General features: G+C 33.3%; 1 protein-coding gene across 1 annotated transcript; it reads left to right on the top strand.

Annotated features, from left to right (window-relative positions):
• The first annotated feature begins 526 nt into the window (after positions 1-526).
• On the top strand, positions 527-5,141 carry LOC112027975 (eukaryotic translation initiation factor 3 subunit B). The gene is made up of 9 exons (XM_065764646.1): positions 527-565; positions 1,593-1,724; positions 2,353-2,478; positions 2,566-2,631; positions 2,714-2,838; positions 2,941-3,139; positions 3,266-3,795; positions 4,060-4,162; positions 4,875-5,141. Exons 1-9 carry the CDS (start codon positions 527-529, stop codon positions 5,139-5,141), a joined length of 1,587 nt encoding a protein of 528 aa, XP_065620718.1.
• Positions 5,142-21,042: the final 15,901 nt, after the last annotated feature.

The following is a 21,042-nucleotide window of genomic DNA, read 5'->3' as shown; positions in this document are numbered from 1 at the left end:
ATAATTCTCTTATTCCAAAACTTCAAATTGGTTGTTCCTTTCATCGATTCTTTCTTCACAGTGGTTTTGTTTTCATGTTTCTTTTTCCTTAACCGTTTTGTAATTTTCACGTTTTTTTTTTTAAATGAAAAAAATGGTAGTAAGTACATTTTTATAACATGCCCATTTGTTTTCAGAAGTCTACAACGTTTTTAGTATCAGTTACAGTTTAATAGTTTTTTGTGAAGCCAATGAACTTTATATATTATGTTTTTTGGAAAGTTTTTAGTTTTACTTTTGTGATAATCTTATTTAGAAACTTAATCACTTTGATCCCGGGATCAATCACTTTGTGAATCAAGTATTTGAAATTTAAGCGTAATGACATGTGATTTCGAAATTGTGAAATATCACTTTATCTGATGATGTGAGAACTCTAAAAATGTTTTGTGATTTGATATGTGGTGACTAATTAATCCTAGTCAAGCCAACAGTATAACCAATTCCACATTGTTCCCCCTTTTTGACAGAGTTAAACAGGATCATCATGGAAGTTCCTACAGACTCTAGTTCATCCTCTTTTGGGGTAATTTTCTCAATGTTCCGTATTCTTTTATATTTTTTGAAATCCAATTTTACAACATCAGTCACTACATTCATCTGAACTGATGAATTATATCACTTGTCACATGTTGATGATGGGTGTAACAAGCACCATCTTTGTCTTAATGATACCACTAATGGTGAAATAGATTCGAATTATCCATTTTATAATTACTCTCTATTCAAGTGCCTTCATGTCAATCTACATGAAGATAGCTAAATAATTTTCATCAATGATTGCTTCGACAATGGTCCTTTTATTTTATTTATTTATTTATTATTGAGATTCTTTTGTCATGCCGCATGTGATGAATTGGTGACTATATTATAGTAGAGAAATAATAAGGTATGCATTAATAGAGTTTTGAGTCTTTTGACCACCTTTTAGGCGTAGGAAAATGGGTTTTCAATTATTTTGTGCAAATTTGAAAAATAAGAAGTCATCGGCATGTCATAGTAATTTAGTGATACAGTATAAGGCCACTTACGATTTAATTGTTGGAAATGGATGTCTGATTATAAGCTTAATGAGCATAATCTCCTACGCTCAAAACAAAGTACAACCCATGTAAATACGCAAGACAATTTAGAAGTACTTCTTCAGTGTTGGATTTAGATGTATGATCATGAGCTTAATCTGATAATCTTTTATACTTTACAAAATACTTACTCGATGTAAATGCATGAGACAATTTAAAAGTACTCATCCCTATTGGAATTTTGTATTTTTGGAGCTTAGTCTTTTAGGAATTTTTGTGCAACATGGATTGATTGTCATTGATTTGCTAGTTGGATCAACATCTTTCTATTAGTATGTCTTGCGTAGTTTATTTGAGAAAAATGTGAAAATTGTAGAAATGGCTCGTATTCTAAGCTTGATAGATTGTTTGGATGGTATGGACTTGTCCATTCCCCATCATAATTACATACTTCCTCTCTATTTCTCACATACAAATTGACACACAAGATGGTGCTTAATGTGGTTAGTTACACATGCGAGTATTGTATAGGTACATCTTCAAAATTGGCTTACTGACAAAAGGGTTCGAGATCAGTTTCTTATTCACTGTTTTGGGGAGCTTGAGGTTTATTGGAACATTGGTACAGGACAGTTGAAGCCCGAGCTTTTTGACTATCGTGTGGTAAGTTTTATATATAATCCAAGGGAGAACACTCTTACCTCCCTATTAACTCTTGCTTGCAAGTTGCAAACTCTAGCTATTGACCTGCATCCTCTCTGCTTGTTTGTTGTATATTATTTGCAGTAGTGAACATTGATGCATCATGATTAAATTTTTATTTATTAGACATTAAGGGAGTTTCTAATAGTACATGCACTATCTTGAAAAAAAAAAAAAACTAGCATGTATGCCTTGCTATCCCATTCTCATCCTCATCCTCATGCTTGATGTTAAGATTACAGTATCAAATTTTGTGACGCAACTAGAGAGAAGGAATTATCTGATAATGAGTATATGCAGATCAAGAAATTATATCACGGATGATCTTCCACACTAAATATAAATAAATACATAGATAAACAATTAATACAATAAGATAAGGAATACGAGCAAAGAATCTTGTTATTTGCAGATTTATGGTGAAAAGCAACTGAAGTTTCTATAGGAACCAAAATGTCTTTTCATTTTTAATTAATTTGGAGTAGTTTTATTCCTTTTTCATTTCCTTGTTATTCCAATTAAATTTTCTCCTGGAAGGAAATGAAAACATACAAATAACAATCGATAAAATTTGTCCTTTCCATTGCAGGTTTATCCAGAATCTGTTATGTGGTCTCCTTCTGGGACTTACTTGGCCACCACTTTCAAGAAGGGATCTATTATTTGGGGAGGCACCACCTTCTTTAGCCCATTAATGTTTTACGATCACAAAATGGTTTTCTTCTCGAGCTTTATTTTCATATTTGTCCTATAAAATTGTACTTGCCTTCTGTAATGATTTGACATTGATCAACTATTGCAGGTTCAGCTGATTGATATCTCACCTGGGGAGAAATATTTGGTTAGCTACAGCAAGTATGAAATAAATGTGAGTTTGTATACTCTTATTTTTTTGGTTGTATGTTAATAGAATGAATTATAAGCTAATTCTAATGTGAACTCATTATTAGGGAGCTGTGCTAAAAATCTTTGATGTTGAAACTGGAGAAGTAAAGATGGTTATCGATAGAAGTAAGTTCGAGCACGCAATTGGGGGGATCGAAGCCGTATCTCAAGTATCCTGGCCTGTTTTCAGGTTTTAATTTAGTTAACTTCTTGTTTAAAAAAAAAAAAAATGATGTTCTTAAGCATTGTTTATTAGCTTCGGTTTTCATAAATTATACTGCATCTCTTGTAGATGGAGTGGTAGAAATGATGACAGGTACTTCGCCAGAATCGGAAAAAATGCAATATACATATATGAAACCAAGACCTTTGGCCTCATTGAAAATGAACCCTTAAAGGCTGAAAATGTAATGGATTTTTGTTGGTCACCTACCGATCCTATAATAACTCTATTTGTTCCTACAGATGATGATGAGGTGCAGCCTGCCAGGGTGTGTATTTAAAACTCCCCCGAAAAATTCATATTTTTGGAAAGCTTAAATAATGCCTTAACAAATTCTATACACACACAAACACACATCATATTTTCATTTTTCTTTTTGCTCTTTCTATTTTAGGTGAGTCTGATACAGGTTCCCAGTAAAGAGGAGGTAAGGAGGAAAAATCTCAATGGTGTTAGAGATTGCAAAATGTTTTGGCAAAGCAATGGGGAATACCTTGCTGTTTTGTTTAACCAGTTCAATGAAACAAGGAGTACCACTTACCAACGGTTTGTGATCTTTGGTATCAAAGATCCAGGTATCCCCATTGAGGACTTCGAACTTGAGAATAACAATGATATGATCATTGCATTTGCTTGGGAGCCAAAAGGCCAAAGATTTGCAGTCATCCATGCTTTGGGTGAAAGGCGAAATGTGAGTTTTTACTCAGTTTTGAAAGCTCACAATAGGCTCCAATTCTCAAAGCTTGTGACTCTGGAAGTTGAGCAAGCAGGATCTCTTCACTGGTCACCTGTTGGGCGTTTCATTGTAGTAGCAGCAATGAAGGGTTGTGGTGGAGATTTGATATTTTATGATGCTGCTGCTCTTGGAACCTTAGCTACTGAGCATTTTGCGGCTGCAAACATTGAGTGGTCTCCTACTGGAGGGTAAGTGACGCATACTTCAATAGCATCATATTGTATGTTGTTTGTTTTTAAATAGTTAGCGATCTGGCAACATTTATTCTGGTTTCGAACACATCCTAATCATCTACCATTATAGTTCCTTTTGTTGGATACATTATCCATATTTATTTTTAACAAAGTTGGGGTCAGTTATATTCTTGTTTGCTATAATTGACTTCTATCAGTTGGTAGTTTGCTGAAATACAATTTATTTTACTTGTATAATTATGTCAACCCTTTCTGCAGGTATGTGGCAGCTATATCTGATGAAATGGATGTCGGTCGAGTCATGATTTGGTCCTTCTTTGGGGTGCTACTGTGTCAAATTCCAAGGAGGAAGTTTAAACAGGTATAACTAGTGATATCATGTGAATGGAACAAAATTGTAAAAAAGAAAAAAAGAAAAGAAAAAAAAAAAGAGAGGATATTTCAGTAAAAGTTCAAGGTACAAACAGTTATCTGCCTATTTAAACTCTTCCATTGTTTTAGGTCATGAGATTCTTGCTACCATATTGTTTTAAAATTTATTTGAGGTTTAACCCTTATTAAGCTTGGTGTCTGTCTACTTAACACCCCTTGTTCATTTTTGTTTGATCATTAAGATACACGTTTTTTTTTTGAAGGGATGGGGTCGGAATTTAGTTAGCAGTTCTATCAAGGATATGATACGGATTGAACTTAATATACATATCCAACATTAAATATCATAAAAGGGAAACAGCTTGGTTAATTTGTTTGACTAAGAATCTTCACCCTTTAGGAACAGATTTGCGATATTGATCTCATGCTAAGAATTTGTGTAGTTTGTGGTAGGCTTGATCTTTTATATGTTGCTATTCTTTGCCATATGTGAGCCTTACCTAACAGCATCATAGCATGCAGCTCATGAAAGTAATATGTGCAGGGCTTTTTAGTATTAGCATATGCCTATAGTTTTTGAACATAGCTTTGTGAGTCTATGTGCTTGACAATATAAAATGCCATAACTGGAGTTCCCTTCAAAATTTTTAACAAATGTATAATTATATTTGGTAGTTCATCTTTCTCATGTTACTTTGCAGTTTTGTTGGCGTCCGAGGTCCTCTTCCTCCTTTAGTATGGATGAAATGCAAGACGTGCTAGAGGCTGTGAACAACCTTGTTGGCGGCCTTGCTAACCTTAATAACGAGGACGAAGATGTTTTCACATTATCTATGGAGCAGTGTCAAACATGGAAAGCACCAGAGGGCTGGGATAGATGCTGGACAGAGATTTCACGTATGATGAATAAAAATCGGAATGCAGCATTGGGGGAGCTTGAGACGAAGGAAGTGACACTCGATGGATAGACATTGGTTGAAAACTGATGTACAGATACGCAATATGATCGTTTTCTTTTAAGTTCTTGACCAAAGTGGTGAAAGTGATCGCAATATAGCATGCGTGTAGTGTGTGTTTGAGATAGATATACAAGCTCCCCCTCCTAAACATCCAATTGGGGCATTGATACTACAGTTTTTAGTTTGTACTCTGGGCTATGGAGTTGTTAGTGTGATAGTGTTTACTATTTGGTAAAGAACTTGGTTGGGAGAAAGGCTCTGCTTTTGTTTTTTTTTTTTTACAGAGCAAAGTAACAAAAATTGACAAAAGATCCCTCACACTGATGTTGCAGTGTAGTACTATAAAGTCTAAATTCTATCATCTAAAAAGGAGCCGCAGAGCTAATTCTCCGTTTGTTTCAGATTTTCCCCCCTTTGAAAAGTGCTTGTTCTATTTATTTCATTGGATATATGTTATCTATCTATATCATATTATATTTAAAAGCTACTTAATATTTATTGTTACTATAATCTTGTTGAGTCATATTAGCAGCCACATTATCCACTTACTTCTAACATTTTCTCTCTCCTTTTTAAGTATTTTTCTCCTTATTAATTTATCATCTTACAATTACTCTTCCTCCAACGTTTTTCCCACTTTTAACTTTTTATTTCCCCACTACTCTATACCTTAACCTTACAACTCCTTCATCCCTTCATATTCCTTTTATTTTGACTCTTCTTCTCCTCTTTTTTTTTTTTACTATAAATATTTGTTTTTCTCTCTTCCATCCTATCTATATTTTACCCACACAAATAGGTGAATACTCTCTCCCTCTCTTCTTTCTTTTGGTGAATTTTTAATTCTTTGTTGCACATCTAATTTTAGTTGAATTTTTTTTGTTGAACTTTACTTTGGGTTGATGCATTTGGTTATATTTTAATTTGTTATCTTTTTTTTTCTTTTTTTTCTTTTTTTAATTTGGTTATATAATGTTATTCTACTACGTAGCATAGTTTGGATATTGTTGCTTACAATTATACATTTTCTTTTGAATATTCTTCTACTCACCTTATTTTATATCATTTTTCTATTTCTCTCACATTCTCTCCTAGAATATGTGATTATTCTCTCTCTCTCTCTCTCTCTCAATATATATATATATATATATTCCTTCTTACAACTCTACTTTCAATACTTTGGATCGATGCATTTTGGTGGTATGTTTTGTGAGTTTCTCATCACATATAATTTTGGTTTGAGTTAATTATTAGATATGTTGGAAGTGAGAATTTGACAATTTTATTTACTTGAATTGAAGTAAAATGTTATATGTTTAATTCAAAAAAAAATGAAAAAAAAATATAAATAATTTAATGATATGGAGGATGTGGCTGAATTTAAATGGTGAATAAGACAAGATGAGAAGCAAAAAAGAAGAAGATATAATAGTAAACACCAAATTATCTAAATCATGTTATGTAATAGAATAATATTATATTCTTATTTACTATTTTTAATTCTTTATAATAGAATAGGATACATTTAACAATAAAAGAGAACAAAAAAAAATCTTATATACTATTTTTAATTCTTTATAATGTAATAGGATAACATTTAACAATCAAAGAGAACAATTGTAATATTTGAATGTGCCTATCAATTATTTGAGTAATATAAATTTTAAATTGGTGATGAGATTTGATTAACATGACAATCTCCTTGATAAAATGATAAATTTAAATAATTAATTTGAAACTTAAAAATATTTAGTTGTAGAAATAAAAAATGAAAACATAACAAACTATAACAAAAGTTTGAAGAATATAGATCACTTCAAAAAAGAATAATAGCTCTTCTCAATAAATAATAATAATAATAATAATATCAATTAAACACACCCATTTTTTTCCCCAAACAAAAAAAAAAACTCAAAATAATAGAATGATGTATTTGATTTCCACGCATAGTGTGAATTTGTGACTAGTTTATTTTTTAAAAAAAAGAAAACGTACGGATGATAGATTGGAAGAAAAAAAAAGTATCAATCTCAATCTCAAATTTTGGTTTTTTCAAAGAATGATATTTATTATGATATTTATGTTTATATTTACTTTTGGAATTCAAGGTTCTAAAATAAGTTTTTCAAATAGAAGAAAATACTTGAGTTGGTGTATAAAATTTAGACATAGCAAAACGGGTTAGGATTCACTAACCCAACAGGAACTTGAAGGAAAATACCCTACTTGAACCTGAAATTTTTGTCCCAAAGAAAAAATAGGTTGACATGTGACCTAATTTTTTTTTTTATTTGGGTCAACCCGTGACTTAACTCATTAACCCTTGGCGAAACCCATGTTTTTTACAAAAAAAAATTCCTAAAAAAAATTTGGACTACACGCCTGACTAGGTGCTAGATACGTAGAGGCATAAAGCACTGCATTGCCTAGCTACCATTTATTTTCTTAAAAAAATATTTAAAACTAAAAGTTAAAAACCAAAAGAAAAAACAAAAACAAAAACAAAAGGCAAAAGCATTAAAATCCAAAACTCTTTTTTTTTTTTTTCCCCCAAAAAAAAAAAAAAAAAAAACTCAAAATAATAGAATGATGTATTTGATTTCCACGCATAGTGTGAATTTGTGACTAGTTTATTTTTTAAGAAAAAGAAAACATACGGATGATAGATTGGAAGAAAAAAAAAAGTATCAATCTCAATCTCAAATTTTGTTTTTTTTCAAAGAATGATATTTATTATGATATTTATGTTTATATTTACTTTTGGAATTCAAGGTTCTAAAATAAGTTTTTCAAATAGAAGAAAATACTTGAGTTGGTGTATAAAATTTAGACATAGCAAAACGGGTTAGAATTCACTAACCCAACGGGAACTTGAAGGAAAATACCCTACTTGAACCTGAAATTTTTGTCCCAAAGAAAAAATAGGTTGACATGTGACCTAAATTTTTTTTTTTTTTTTATTTGGGTCAACCCGTGACTTAACTCACTAACCCTTGACGAAACCCATTTTTTTACAAAAAAAATTCCTAAAAAAAATTTGGACTACACGCCTGACTAGGTGCAAGATACGTAGAGGCATAAAGCACTGCATTGCCTAGCTACCATTTATTTTCTTAAAAAAATATTTAAAACTAAAAGTTAAAAACCAAAAGAAAAAACAAAAACAAAAACAAAAGGCAAAAGCATTAAAATCCAAAACTCTTTTTTTTTTTTTTGGAGAAACAAACACACACACAAGGGAGAGGGAAATGGATTCTAACATAAGGGCACACCACATTATTATTTCACACACAAGATAGAGGAAAAAAGTTCTAACACACACACACACATCCAAAACTCATTTGATTTAACTATTTCACACTTACCCAAAAAAAAAAAAGATTTGACTATTTCACTCACATTACTAGACTCTAGTATAGTAGTAGTAGAGTTAAATCCAAATAATACATACTAACAAATTTATATATAGATAAAATGTAACATTTATTGTTGCTACGCTCATATTGAACCACATCAGTAGTCATATCATCCATCTATTTCCAACTCTCTCTCTCTCTCTCTCTCTCTCTCTCATTTTTAACTCTTATTCTTCTTACTAATCCCCAAATTATTTTTTTTGTTACTCTTTTTCTGACCCTTCCCCTCCCTTTCATGTTCTTCTTCTTCTTTTTTGAGGTCAGGGTGTTCAAGTTTATATTTTAGGGGGGTAAAAAAAAAATTAAAAATATATCATATAAAAAAAAATTCACCTCAATTCAGGAGGTTCATCTGAACCCCCTGCCATCAACGTAACACCGCCCTTGAAGTACATTAACTAATATGGTATCCAATCACTATTCACTATTGAGATTAAATTCTATAAGAATGGAGTGTAAAACCTATGTTTTACTCATCCAATCCCAACATGTCATATCATCTTATCACATATTCAAGAATAAGCACAATCATATCCAATTAATTCTAATACCTATATATGTATAAATCTAACCAAATTAGGAGTTTATTGAGATGTTATTAGGTGTGATAAGATGTATTGAATTTTAAGTAAAATACTGATGTGACAATCTTTTATTGGACGGTGTAAAGCATGAATTTTACACTCCATCCTTACCAAATTTGGACTCTTCACTCTTATCAATCTCTTTCATTTATCTAGTTATGAGCATTCACATCAATCTTTGTAAAATAGAATAAGTCCAATGGTTTGCCCAACCAACCCCAAAACCTCCTACATTGGTCTATGTATTATCAAGTTGTTTCAAATAAAAAAAAATTAAAAATATATCATATAAAAAAAAATTCACCTCAATTCAGGAGGTTCATCTGAACCCCCTGCCATCAACGTAACACCGCCCTTGAAGTACATTAACTAATATGGTATCCAATCACTATTCACTATTGAGATTAAATTCTATAAGAATGGGGTGTAAAACCTATGTTTTACTCATCCAATCCCAACATGTCATATCATCTTATCACATATTCAAGAATAAGCACAATCATATCCAATTAATTCTAATACCTATATATGTATAAATCTAACCAAATTAGGAGTTTATTGAGATATTATTAGGTGTGATAAGATGTATTAAATTTTAAGTAAAATACTGATGTGACAATCTTTTATTGGACGGTGTAAAGCATGAATTTTACACTCTATCCTTACCAAATTTGGACTCTTCACTCTTATCAATCTCTTTCATTTATCTAGTTATGAGCATTCACATCAATCTTTGTAAAATAGAATAAGTCCAATGGTTTGCCCAACCAACCCCAAAACCTCCTACATTGGTCTATGTATTATCAAGTTGTTTCAAATAATAATCATATAGTAGAAAGCTTATAATTAGTTTTTTTTTTTTTTTTTGAGAAGGAGCTTATAATTAGTTAAGAATCTTATAACTTAGTGATATTTAATGCTTTTCTTTATAAGAATTAAAATTTGAATCTCCATCTCTCATTGTTGTAACTATTGAATTAAAATACTTAATTAATTATAATCTTAAATAATCTTAAAATCCGAAGAGTTCCTATCATGCGAGCATAAGCAAAAGGAGGATTCCAAAGACTAGTGTGCTAGTTATGCATGAGATTCTAAATTCCAATAGATGACACATGAAAACTCTATATATATTTTAAAATCTTGATATTATTATGAAAACTTCACTTTTTATTTCTTAACGTTGGAATAGACTTGAATTTAGGTTCTCCAAGTTGCAAGATTCTCTTCATATTTACTTGAAAGTTCTCTTTCTCGTTTTCTCTTTTTTTAATAGAAGTGAAATTCATCGTATTGCGCAGTTGAAACTTTTTAAGTATTCTAAAATGTGAATATGATTTGATACAGGTCTCTTCATGTCTAGGTGTCACCCATCCATCCGAATGAAGGGGAACACAAGTGTGAGACAACTTCTACATCTAAAAAAAAGGATTCTTCTTTGAATTATTGTCATCCTTAAATATTTTCTTAAATATGATTCTAGTCCAAATATGTGAGCCACATGAGCTTAACGTGTGTATTTTATCACAACCCAAAACGACAAAATACGTGAAACCAGCCAGCATTTGACACAAAGCACTTCCATGAGTAATCTAGCTAAGTTCTAACTCCTAACATTCGGCATCAAATCAAACAAATGCATAAATCTCACTGGCTTGCTTCTTGGTTCCACATATAAATTAGTCCAAGGGACCCGCCCTTAAATTCTTATGGGAGGGTTGGAATAGAAAAATTCTAGCGAACACAAAAAAAAAAATTGTCAACTCAACTAGTATAAAAAAAATATTAATTATTTTGTATATATAGCATTACTCTTTAGAATAATAAGATTTGAAACACCATATTTTTCATAATTTTGTTTCAAATATAATTTATTATGATTCATACATGATAAAAGTAGTGTCGACAATAGACTCAAATAAAAAGACTAATTTCTCTTACAAACAATCATATTAGCTATTATGAAAAAAAATTGAGAAAAATATTTCTATCCTTAATTTAGAAGAATGATGTTGAAAATACTATAATTTTAACTAAATAAGCTGATATGTTATCAATTACAGAAAAGTGATTCAATCTTTTATTTATTAATTATTAAAATGGCATTAATTAATAATTATATTCATTATCACATAAATTCATATATAAGTCTTTTATAATTAAAAATTTAATAACTTAGCATCTTTCAGTATAGAAATGGTTTCGAGACTGACTACTGACTAGTTTAGTAGTTTATTTACTTGGCACACATTTACTCCCACCTTATCACCTAAACCCAACGGAACAGCCTCACTTGTCACTTGTCGATTCCTATAGGGAGTATCAATATAATCACCTTTTGTTGTTTTCAAGAATGAGTTGGAAATGGATCTTAATTAGAGGCCCACGTATGCACTCAATTTTCTTGCCGAACAAAGTTGAAGATGGAAGTTATGCCTAACTTGATGCTGAAGTATTGGAATATGTAGAATAGGACACTATAATGGGGTCGACATGCTAAAGTGAACCAATGAAGAATGTCAACCTCAATTCCTCAATATGCAGAAGCTCATTTCTCAATCACATGTATTTATTGTTGTTGTGCCTTTTTTTTCCCCTATCTTTCTGTGTTGAAAAGCATAGCATAATTTATGTTCCCAAATCCGAATAGTCCCTGCCTAAAGTTAAATAGTTGTATGCTTGTGTCCCTTTTACACTAGGAAAGATACCACTTCAATTTTTTAAGGGTAAAAAAGAATGAGGATACCACTTCCATTTTCTTTTCTTTTCTTTTCTTTTTCTTTTCTTCTTTTTTCTTTTTTGCATGTTATATGGTATTATGCTCCATCCGAATTTTCTATTTTCACAGGCTCAAGTCCAGTGGATAGAGTGTTACTATGATCATAAGTGAACCAATGAAGAATGTCAACCTCAATTCCTCAATATGCAGAAGCTCATTTCTCAATCACATGTATTTATTGTTGTTGTGCCTTTTTTTTCCCCTATCTTTCTGTGTTGAAAAGCATAGCATAATTTATGTTCCCAAATCCGAATAGTCCCTGCCTAAAGTTAAATAGTTGTATGCTTGTGTCCCTTTTACACTAGGAAAGATACCACTTCAATTTTTTAAGGGTAAAAAAGAATGAGGATACCACTTCCATTTTCTTTTCTTTTCTTTTCTTTTTCTTTTCTTCTTTTTTCTTTTTTGCATGTTATATGGTATTATGCTCCATCCGAATTTTCTATTTTCACAGGCTCAAGTCCAGTGGATAGAGTGTTACTATGATCACGCTCAAGTGAAAAACAGCAACTTAGGTCGTCTCTCTATATACCTTTTTTTTTTCCATCATCAAAAAATATATCACCATTGTGTGATTTTTTTTTTTTTTTTTTTTTGTGCATTTCATAGTTTAGGCAATAGCGGTTTTTAGATGCTATTCTCAAGCAAGAAATATTCGTGATGGGTTCAGTGGTGGTCTTTTCACACCTCTCATGATCAATATAAGTGTTAGAAGCATATTATGATCGTCATGGAATCATAATTAAGTATGTATACGGAACTTCTAGTCCATATTATGTTTGCCACGTATACTACCTGCACACAATCAAAATATACAATTATTCATTAGAAGAAAAAAAGAAAAAAGAAAAAGAGTAATTTGTAGATATTTGACAAATAATCACTTATGGGAAATGGAAGAAACCGTAGATATCTCTTTCTTTTTTTCTTTTTTTTCCTTTTTTATAACAGAAATATTGTAGATATCTCTGTCATTCTACTTTCATTATGGGAAATGGAAGAAATCGCATAAACATGAAGCCGCTATGTTAGGTTACGAAAATAGTTGTCTTATAATTAGTGTGATTTTTATTTAACTTATTTTGGTGACATTAAAATATGCAGGGTTATATTATATTATATATATATATATGTATAGTTGGCTCTTTTTTATGCTATCACATAAATTTTTGGATGTCAACATTTTTCACATCGTTATTGTGGGGGGAAAAATGCCCAATCTAACATAGTGGGCCTAGAGCCCCATGTGAGGATTACTGTACGTTCGAAGAGAAGGAGATGGTGAGGGCAAGGCCCATCCGGAAGGAGGATACCCGGAAAGAAGGATGATTGCCGTCCGAGGAGGCCGCCTTCCGTCCGAGGAGATTATATTCGTCGGACGCGAATAGTACTGATTGATCAAGCGTGTGGAAGGTCCGAAAGATTTTCCTAGCAACCCCAATGATCAAGATAAGCTCTGGGTATATTTGGAGAAGATAAGAACGAGGAAATATCTAAAGGAAAAGCTACTACCACCGCATTTAAGGCTTTGTAGCAACTTCTCTGGCCGCATTTATGTGGAGAAGACCCTTGAACAGTGTAACCTCACTACCGCCACTCACAGAGAACTAGAGGAGATGCTTGACATGACATATACTCAAGTAGACTCACAGATGAGGTATAAGTGGACGATGGAGATAAGGAGAAGGGAGGTTATATAAAGGAAAGAAGCTCCTGGAAAGAGGGGGGAGAGAAGAGAAACAAAGAAAGCTCTATTGTAACCCTAAGACTTGTATTTGACCATATAATTAATAATATGTCCTCTTCGGACACCGACTCTTTACGTGTAAATTCATATTGGTTTGTACTTGAGGGTTGTGATTAATTGTTGTCGATTCCATAATCAACCTAACTTTTTCACCCACTCTCTACAAATTCATTGTTTTGAGCTTGGGCCACAAATCCTAACCCTACAATTGGCGCCGTCTGTGGGAAGAGCTTGAGTGTAAGGGGAAGCAACAGCAGTTGGTCATGGCCGAACCAGGGTAACAATCGGCAGAATCTGGAGCAGGGCTATGATGCCAACGTAAAGCTAAGGCCCCTAGAACCCGGTGATTTGATACTCAGGAAAGTCGTTGGCGCTGTGAAAAACCTAACTTGGGGGAAATTAGGACCAAACTGGGAAGGGCCATATCGTATTACTTCAGAGGCTGGCATTGGGGCATATTTCCTGGAGGACTTGGATAGTCATGTAATACCACGCCTCTGGAATGTAAATAACCTCAAAATGTACTATTATTAATCGAATTATTTCTTTGCTCACTGTGATAACTTGTCATTCTTAATTGTTCTCTAAGTGTTTAAACTTAAATCCAATCATGCCTGTAGTTCTCGGACCAGATGATTTTGGTTAGTTAACACTCCTTATCGGTTCTCTAAGTGTTTAAACTTAAATCCAATCATGCCTGTAGTCCTCGGACCAGATGATTTATGTTAGTTAACACTCCTTATCGGTTCTCTAAGTGTTTAAACTTAAATCCAATCATGCCTGTAGTCCTCGGACCAGATGATTTGGGTTAGTTAACACTCATTATTGGTTCTCTAAGTGTTTAAACTTAAATCCAATCATGTCTGTAGTCCTCGGACCAGATGGTTTGGGTTAGTTAACACCCCTTGGTTATTCTCCCTAAGTATTTAAACTTAAACCCAATCATGCCTGTGACTCTCGGACCAGGTGATTTTTAGTTAGTTAATACTTTTGTGCTGTTATTAATACTGCAGGTTAATTTTAGAATAAATCTTGCTTGACATTCTTAACTGTGTTTAATATCAACTCTAACCTATGCTAACATTCCTAGTGTACGTGCGAAAAGATCTATCCAACTTTTATAATACTTATGTTCATTACTGAATAGCAACTTTTATGTACTGTCCTCTTCGGAATCAATTTTAGTTATATATATTATTTGCCAAATCTAATGATTATGTTTGCCTACGTTACCATAATTACAAAGTAAAGTTACTTGTAGCAAAAGTAAATCATACGATATGCAGCAAATACACCAAAAGTAAAAGAGAAACTGTTTCATTGATCAAAAGAGGATGGTTTACAATCCTTTACATTAAAAAAAAAAAAAAAAAAAAAACTAAGTATCTAAGTTAGCACTTCTCTGGCCGCATTTATGTGGAGAAGACCCTGAACAGTGTAACCTCACCTACTGCCACTCACAGAGAACCAGAGGAGATGCTTGACATGACATAACTCAAGTAGACTCACGGATAAGGTACAAGTGGACGATGGAGATGAGAGAAGGGAGGTTATATAAAGGAAAGAAGCTCCTGGAAAGAGGGGGGAGAGAAGAGAAACAAAGAAAGCTCTATTGTAACCCTAAGACTTGTATTTGACCATATAATCAATAATATGTCCTCTTCGGACACCGACTCTTTACGTGTAAATTCATGTTGGTTTGTGCTTGAAGGTTGTGATTAATTGTTGTCGATTCCATAATCAACCTAGCTTTTTCACCCACTCTCTACAAATTCATTGTTTTGGGCTTGGACCACAAATCCTAACTCTACAGTTATTATAATTTTTTTTTTTTTTAACTTGGTTGTGGTTATTTGTCAATCAAAACCAATAGAACTTACTATTTTATTAGAATAAATAACCAACATTAAAAAAAAAAAAAATTATTGAATTTTTTTTGTCAAAATCTTATTATATACATATACATTGCATCTAATAAAGCAACAGGTCTCTACACAATTTCTAATTAATCTACGTTTTGCATTTAATCATGTAGATTATTTCATACTAATTCTTTGATTTAGTTTGTTATTTGTTGAGATATATATGTATGTATGTTTGTTGTATGCATGCTGCATTATTTATAAATATGTTTTGATACATTTCCCATGCATTGCATGTGTTGACTGTTTTATTAGCATAAATCAAATGGTAACAAACATGCTTTAAGTGAAACTAAATNATATCTCCGAGCGTAGTAGATAATTAAGGGCGGGGGCGTTGATAAGGCTAAGCCAAGGAGTAGTATGTGCTTTATCTGTGAATAAAAAAAAATAATAAAAATAAAAATAAAAAACAAACAAACAAACAAACAAACAAACCCAATCAGAAGATTGAAATATGACGGCATAAAAAACAGGCTATGAAAACTGAAGATCCTAAGACTATTGTTAGAAATCCTAAGTCTAGGAAGTCACACCTGGTTCTCCTGGCTCGGTCGGACAGTGTAGACCGTCGTGCCATGCGCCCGAGACGATTAGATAGTCGTCTTTCATCCCTTTATTTGATTTGGGAAGGCAGGAGAATAGTCTAACGATGTCAGAGCGGGATTTAAGGTAATATCCTGCCCCTTTTTGGCTATGACACTCATACATATATACCAGATCATGCCAGGTCAACCTTAATCCTAATTGTAGGTTCAAGGCATCGATAGCTCCTAGGATCCTAAAGGTATTGGGCGCGCACTACTCAGGAGAAAGTCTATGGTTGCGAAGGTAGTTCAGGGTGATGGAGCCCATTGGGAGGGTCATTCCCCCTTCGATGAAGGCTATCATTGGGATAATGACCTCCCCCTCTCTTCGGTCCATTAGTATTCGCTTTGGGGAGCAATATCTCAGATTGACCCCTCGCGGTATGCCGTAAGTCCGCTTAAATTCCTCTATCAGCGCCGGACTATCGACAAGGTATTGGAATCTACCCATTGTTGAGGAGCAGTGAGAGCAGTAACCAGGAAACGGGGGTTTCGAAAGTTGAGAATACGAGCCGAGAAGAAAATAAAGGACCAGAGGATGCCGAAACTTACACAGACGAGAGTGGAGAACAATATCTGAGCTCAAAAGGAATTCTTGGTAGATCCTGGAAGCGAAGAAGGCAGAGAATCGAAGAAGCTTGAAGGATTTTGAGTGAATGAATTCGCTGGGTATTCTGAGTATGCTTAAAGTAATGGAAAATAACTTCCTTTGGGGGTTTATATACGGGGACAGGTGAAAGGGTGTAATTCATCCCATCCAAATCCTGAAGAAGAACCCTATCCGTTGGATCAACAATCCACCGTTGGATGCAAAAGACAAAACGCCGCCTGGAGCAGTTAATACAACACTTTGGAAACATGGAACTGACAACGGCAATAATGAAGCGCCAGTATTTATGCCTACGCACGTGCAAACTTGGGTATTTATGAGCCCTTTTTATACTTCTTTCTTTTTCATTGTGTGACAGGTCAAAATTTCATTCTTTCTCCTCGGATGCGAGGGAAAAATTGAAATTTTGAGGGGCTATTGTGGGGGGAAAAATGCCCAATCTAACATAGTGGGCCTAGAGCCCCATGTGAGGATTACTGTACGTCCGAAGAGAATGAGATGGTGAGGGCAAGGCCCATCCGGAAGGAGGATACCCGGAAAGAAGGATGATTGCCGTTCGAGGAGGCCGCCTTCCGTCCGAGGAGATTATATTCGTCGGACGCAAATAGTACTGATTGATCAAGCGTGTGGAAGGTCTGAAGGATTTTCCTAGCAACCCCAATGATCAAGATAAGCTCTGGGTATATCTGGAGAAGATAAGAACGAGGAAATATTTAAAGGAAAAGCTGCTACCACCGCATTTAAGGCTCTGCAGCAACTTCTCTGGCCGCATTTATGTGGAGAAGACCCCTGAACAGTGTAACCTCACCTACTGCCACTCACAGAGAACCAGAGGAGATGCTTGACATGACATATACTCAAGTAGACTCACGGATAAGGTACAAGTGGACGATGGAGATGAGTAGAAGGGAGGTTATATAAAGGAAAGAAGCTCCTGGAAAGAGGGGGGAGAGAAGAGAAACAAAGAAAGCTCTATTGTAACCCTAAGACTTGTATTTGACCATATAATCAATAATATGTCCTCTTCGGACACCGACTCTTTACGTGTAAATTCATGTTGGTTTGTGCTTGAAGGTTGTGATTAATTGTTGTCGATTCCATAATCAACCTAGCTTTTTCACCCACTCTCTACAAATTCATTGTTTTGGGCTTGGACCACAAATCCTAACTCTACAGTTATTATAATTTTTTTTTTTTTAACTTGGTTGTGGTTATTTGTCAATCAAAACCAATAGAACTTACTATTTTATTAGAATAAATAACCAACATTAAAAAAAAAAAAAAAATTATTGAATTTTTTTTGTCAAAATCTTATTATATACATATACATTGCATCTAATAAAGCAACAGGTCTCTACACAATTTCTAATTAATCTACGTTTTGCATTTAATCATGTAGATTATTTCATACTAATTCTTTGATTTAGTTTGTTATTTGTTGAGATATATATGTATGTATGTTTGTTGTATGCATGCGTGCATTATTTATAAATATGTTTTGATACATTTCCCATGCATTGCATGTGTTGACTGTTTTATTAGCATAAATCAAATGGTAACAAACATGCTTTAAGTGAAACTAAATTTCCTTTTTTTTTTTCCCCCTTATGTGCACTAGAAATAAATAGGAAAAATAAAAACACCACCCGCCAATATATTTGGAAATTTGAAGTGATTGTTCAGAAAGTGAGAATGCATGTGAGATCCTGTATTGGGCTGTGTGCCCTTCCCCTTTTTTCTTTTTTTACCGAAGGATGCTGCGCACCTTAAAAAGCATGAGTAATCTATAGCCCTGTTTTGGGAAGAAACATTCTTTTATCTTTTGCCAATTTGATAATGAGTTTAATACAATAATTAATTTTTGAATCTAGTATAATTATTACTTGATATGGTAGTTTCAATTTTTCTTTTTCTCTATAATTCCATAATTACAATGGAAGTGGCAGTATTCGAACCTTAAATATTTTTGTTAAAAATAAACACTAGAAGTGCTAATGGAACTACAACATTATTGATGCAATTACAATTTTTCATGTCAGTTGAAAGCTCTAATTAATCTCACCAAATTGATAAGCATTATTAGTAAGCTCAAATGAACTCCACCAATTATACCAATGAACTGGTAATATGATGTCTAGACCAATTTGAGTATTTAATTAGATTGTGTAAGCATATGACTCAATTAAATCCAATCAAGTCTAATAGGTTTTTTTAATAACCTAATCAAATTGAAAATATTTTGTAGAACCATTTTAATGTTTTAGTGTACTTTGAATTACTTATTTGCCTAACTTTTAAAATTCTATTCTAAATTAAGAAGATATTCAAATTTTGGTATTTTAGAAAAAAAAAATTATTATATTAAAGAAAGAAAAAAAGGAATATTATTGTGGGGTCATAAAGCCTAATGGAATGCATCCACCTTCTGTACTGGGCCTGAAGCCCATGACGAGACCCATAGTCGCATATGAAGAAGGCAATGGTAATCAAGGCAGCCCAGGAAGCCATGGCGAGGACAACTCTGTCCTCGGCTAGCCAAGGTCAAGGTTGATGTAAAGAGACTTACCGACAAAAATAATCTTCCAAGGTACCCCAGGAAAAAGATAAGTACAGCAAGTAAGCACACTAGAGCATGGTAGTAGAGCAATTCCAAGAAAAGCTACAGCTTCCACATTAAATGCTCCACAACTAACACTCTGGCTATATTAAATTCGAAAGTGATACCTGAGCAGTAGCTCTTCAGACTCACAGCTACTACCTAAGAACTTTGGGAGGAATGTTGATGTGACAAAGATCAACAACGACAGATCTACCATGCACGTGTATGGTGGAGATGAAGGAGGAAAGTAGTATATAATGAAGAAGGAGCTCTGAGAAAGAGGAGCGGAATTTTGATCGGAGAAACACTGTAGCAACCTGAGCTAACTTTGTAATCATTGTTACTGTCAATCAAGAAATAATAAGTGGAAGCTCCTCGGACTAGTGTCGAGGATTGAATTACTTGTCTGAATCTATACTTGTTTTACTTATTCATTCTTTAAATCACCTTCAGCTGTTGTTACACTCTTTAAAGCCCAATTCTTCTACCCACTCTCTACAAATTTATTGTATTGGGCTTGTTGGGCTTGAGTCCACTTATCCCTAGGGCAAAGTGCTCAAATCCGACCCCTACAATTATATCTTCAATTATTTATTTTCAAAATTTTCTCTCTCTTAATTTAAATGAATTTTTTAATGAAGAAGATTTTAAATTATTTTCTTTTCAGTATTTTTTTTATTGTTTTTCATATATATTATTTTTTGTAAATAAATTGACTCTCTTAAAATATGTTTTGGACTTATTTTATAATAGAGCTCTCTTTTATTTATTTATTTTTAAATTTTTAGAGAAAAGATAGACTCTTTTATTTCAAACTTGTAGAAAGAAAGTTTAGTAATTACTATTGTGATGTTTACCATTTTTTTTAAAGGAAAATGCCATTTTGGTCACTACATTTTAAGTAGAGACTAAACTAAAAGATAATCTAGTAAAATTACAACTCTAACTATCACTAAAACATTGCCTAAAAATTATGGCCACTCTCCTATTGATTTTCAAATTACTTTATCCACTTATAAATTAGATTCTCATAATAAAAATTATATATATATATATATATATATATATATATATATTTATATATACACACCTATGTTGTCTGCTACATGATAATTATCATAGTTTTAAAAACTGAACCGGGGGCAAAATTGTTTTTGCCTCCAATCCCTTGTTCAACCCAATCTTGACTAGTTTTCGACTGTTTTGGGGGTATTTTTTTCCAAACCAGACTAGTGGTTGGTTCCCAATTGAACTGATCGGACCAACCGGTCTGGTTTATTTTTAAAATCATGATAATTATTTATACCTATGTCATCCGCTTCATGATGTATAGTACAGCAGCTAGTGGAAATGAGCATATTGACTTCAGTGAGTTATAGAAGCTGGTGGCTACAACTTGACCCTCTACGTGGACAACTTCAAGTTATAAAAACGGGACTTCGGTTAGGGAAGCTACGCCTTTGGCTCGTACCAATAGTGTGAATGCCATTGAAGGAAGAGAAATATGCAGTCTGGCATGGACACTGAGCATTATCATGGGAGAGAATTCAGCCCTTGTTGATCAAATGTTGTAGGACACCTCTCATTGGTTAGTACAAGTTGGGACCACTGCCAAGGACACATGTAACATCCTTAGGCCTCACGCTTTTCTCTACTTGTCCTTCAT

This window comes from Quercus suber, unplaced genomic scaffold, assembly GCF_002906115.3.
Source record: "Quercus suber isolate HL8 unplaced genomic scaffold, Cork oak 2.0 scaffold_574, whole genome shotgun sequence".
In the NCBI taxonomy this organism is placed as follows: Eukaryota; Viridiplantae; Streptophyta; class Magnoliopsida; order Fagales; family Fagaceae; genus Quercus; species Quercus suber.
Note: the sequence above shows the minus strand (reverse complement) of the source record. Positions and strands in the feature narration are given on the sequence as shown.

Excerpts from the sequence above, each read along its gene's own strand:
- LOC112027975 (XM_065764646.1), top strand. The coding sequence starts at position 527 with ATGGAAGTTCCTACAGACTCTAGTTCATCCTCTTTTGGG. Across the intron at positions 1,725-2,352 it reads AGCTTTTTGACTATCGTGTG|GTTTATCCAGAATCTGTTAT; the intron begins GTAAGTTTTATA and ends TTTCCATTGCAG. Across the intron at positions 2,632-2,713 it reads ACAGCAAGTATGAAATAAAT|GGAGCTGTGCTAAAAATCTT; the intron begins GTGAGTTTGTAT and ends ACTCATTATTAG.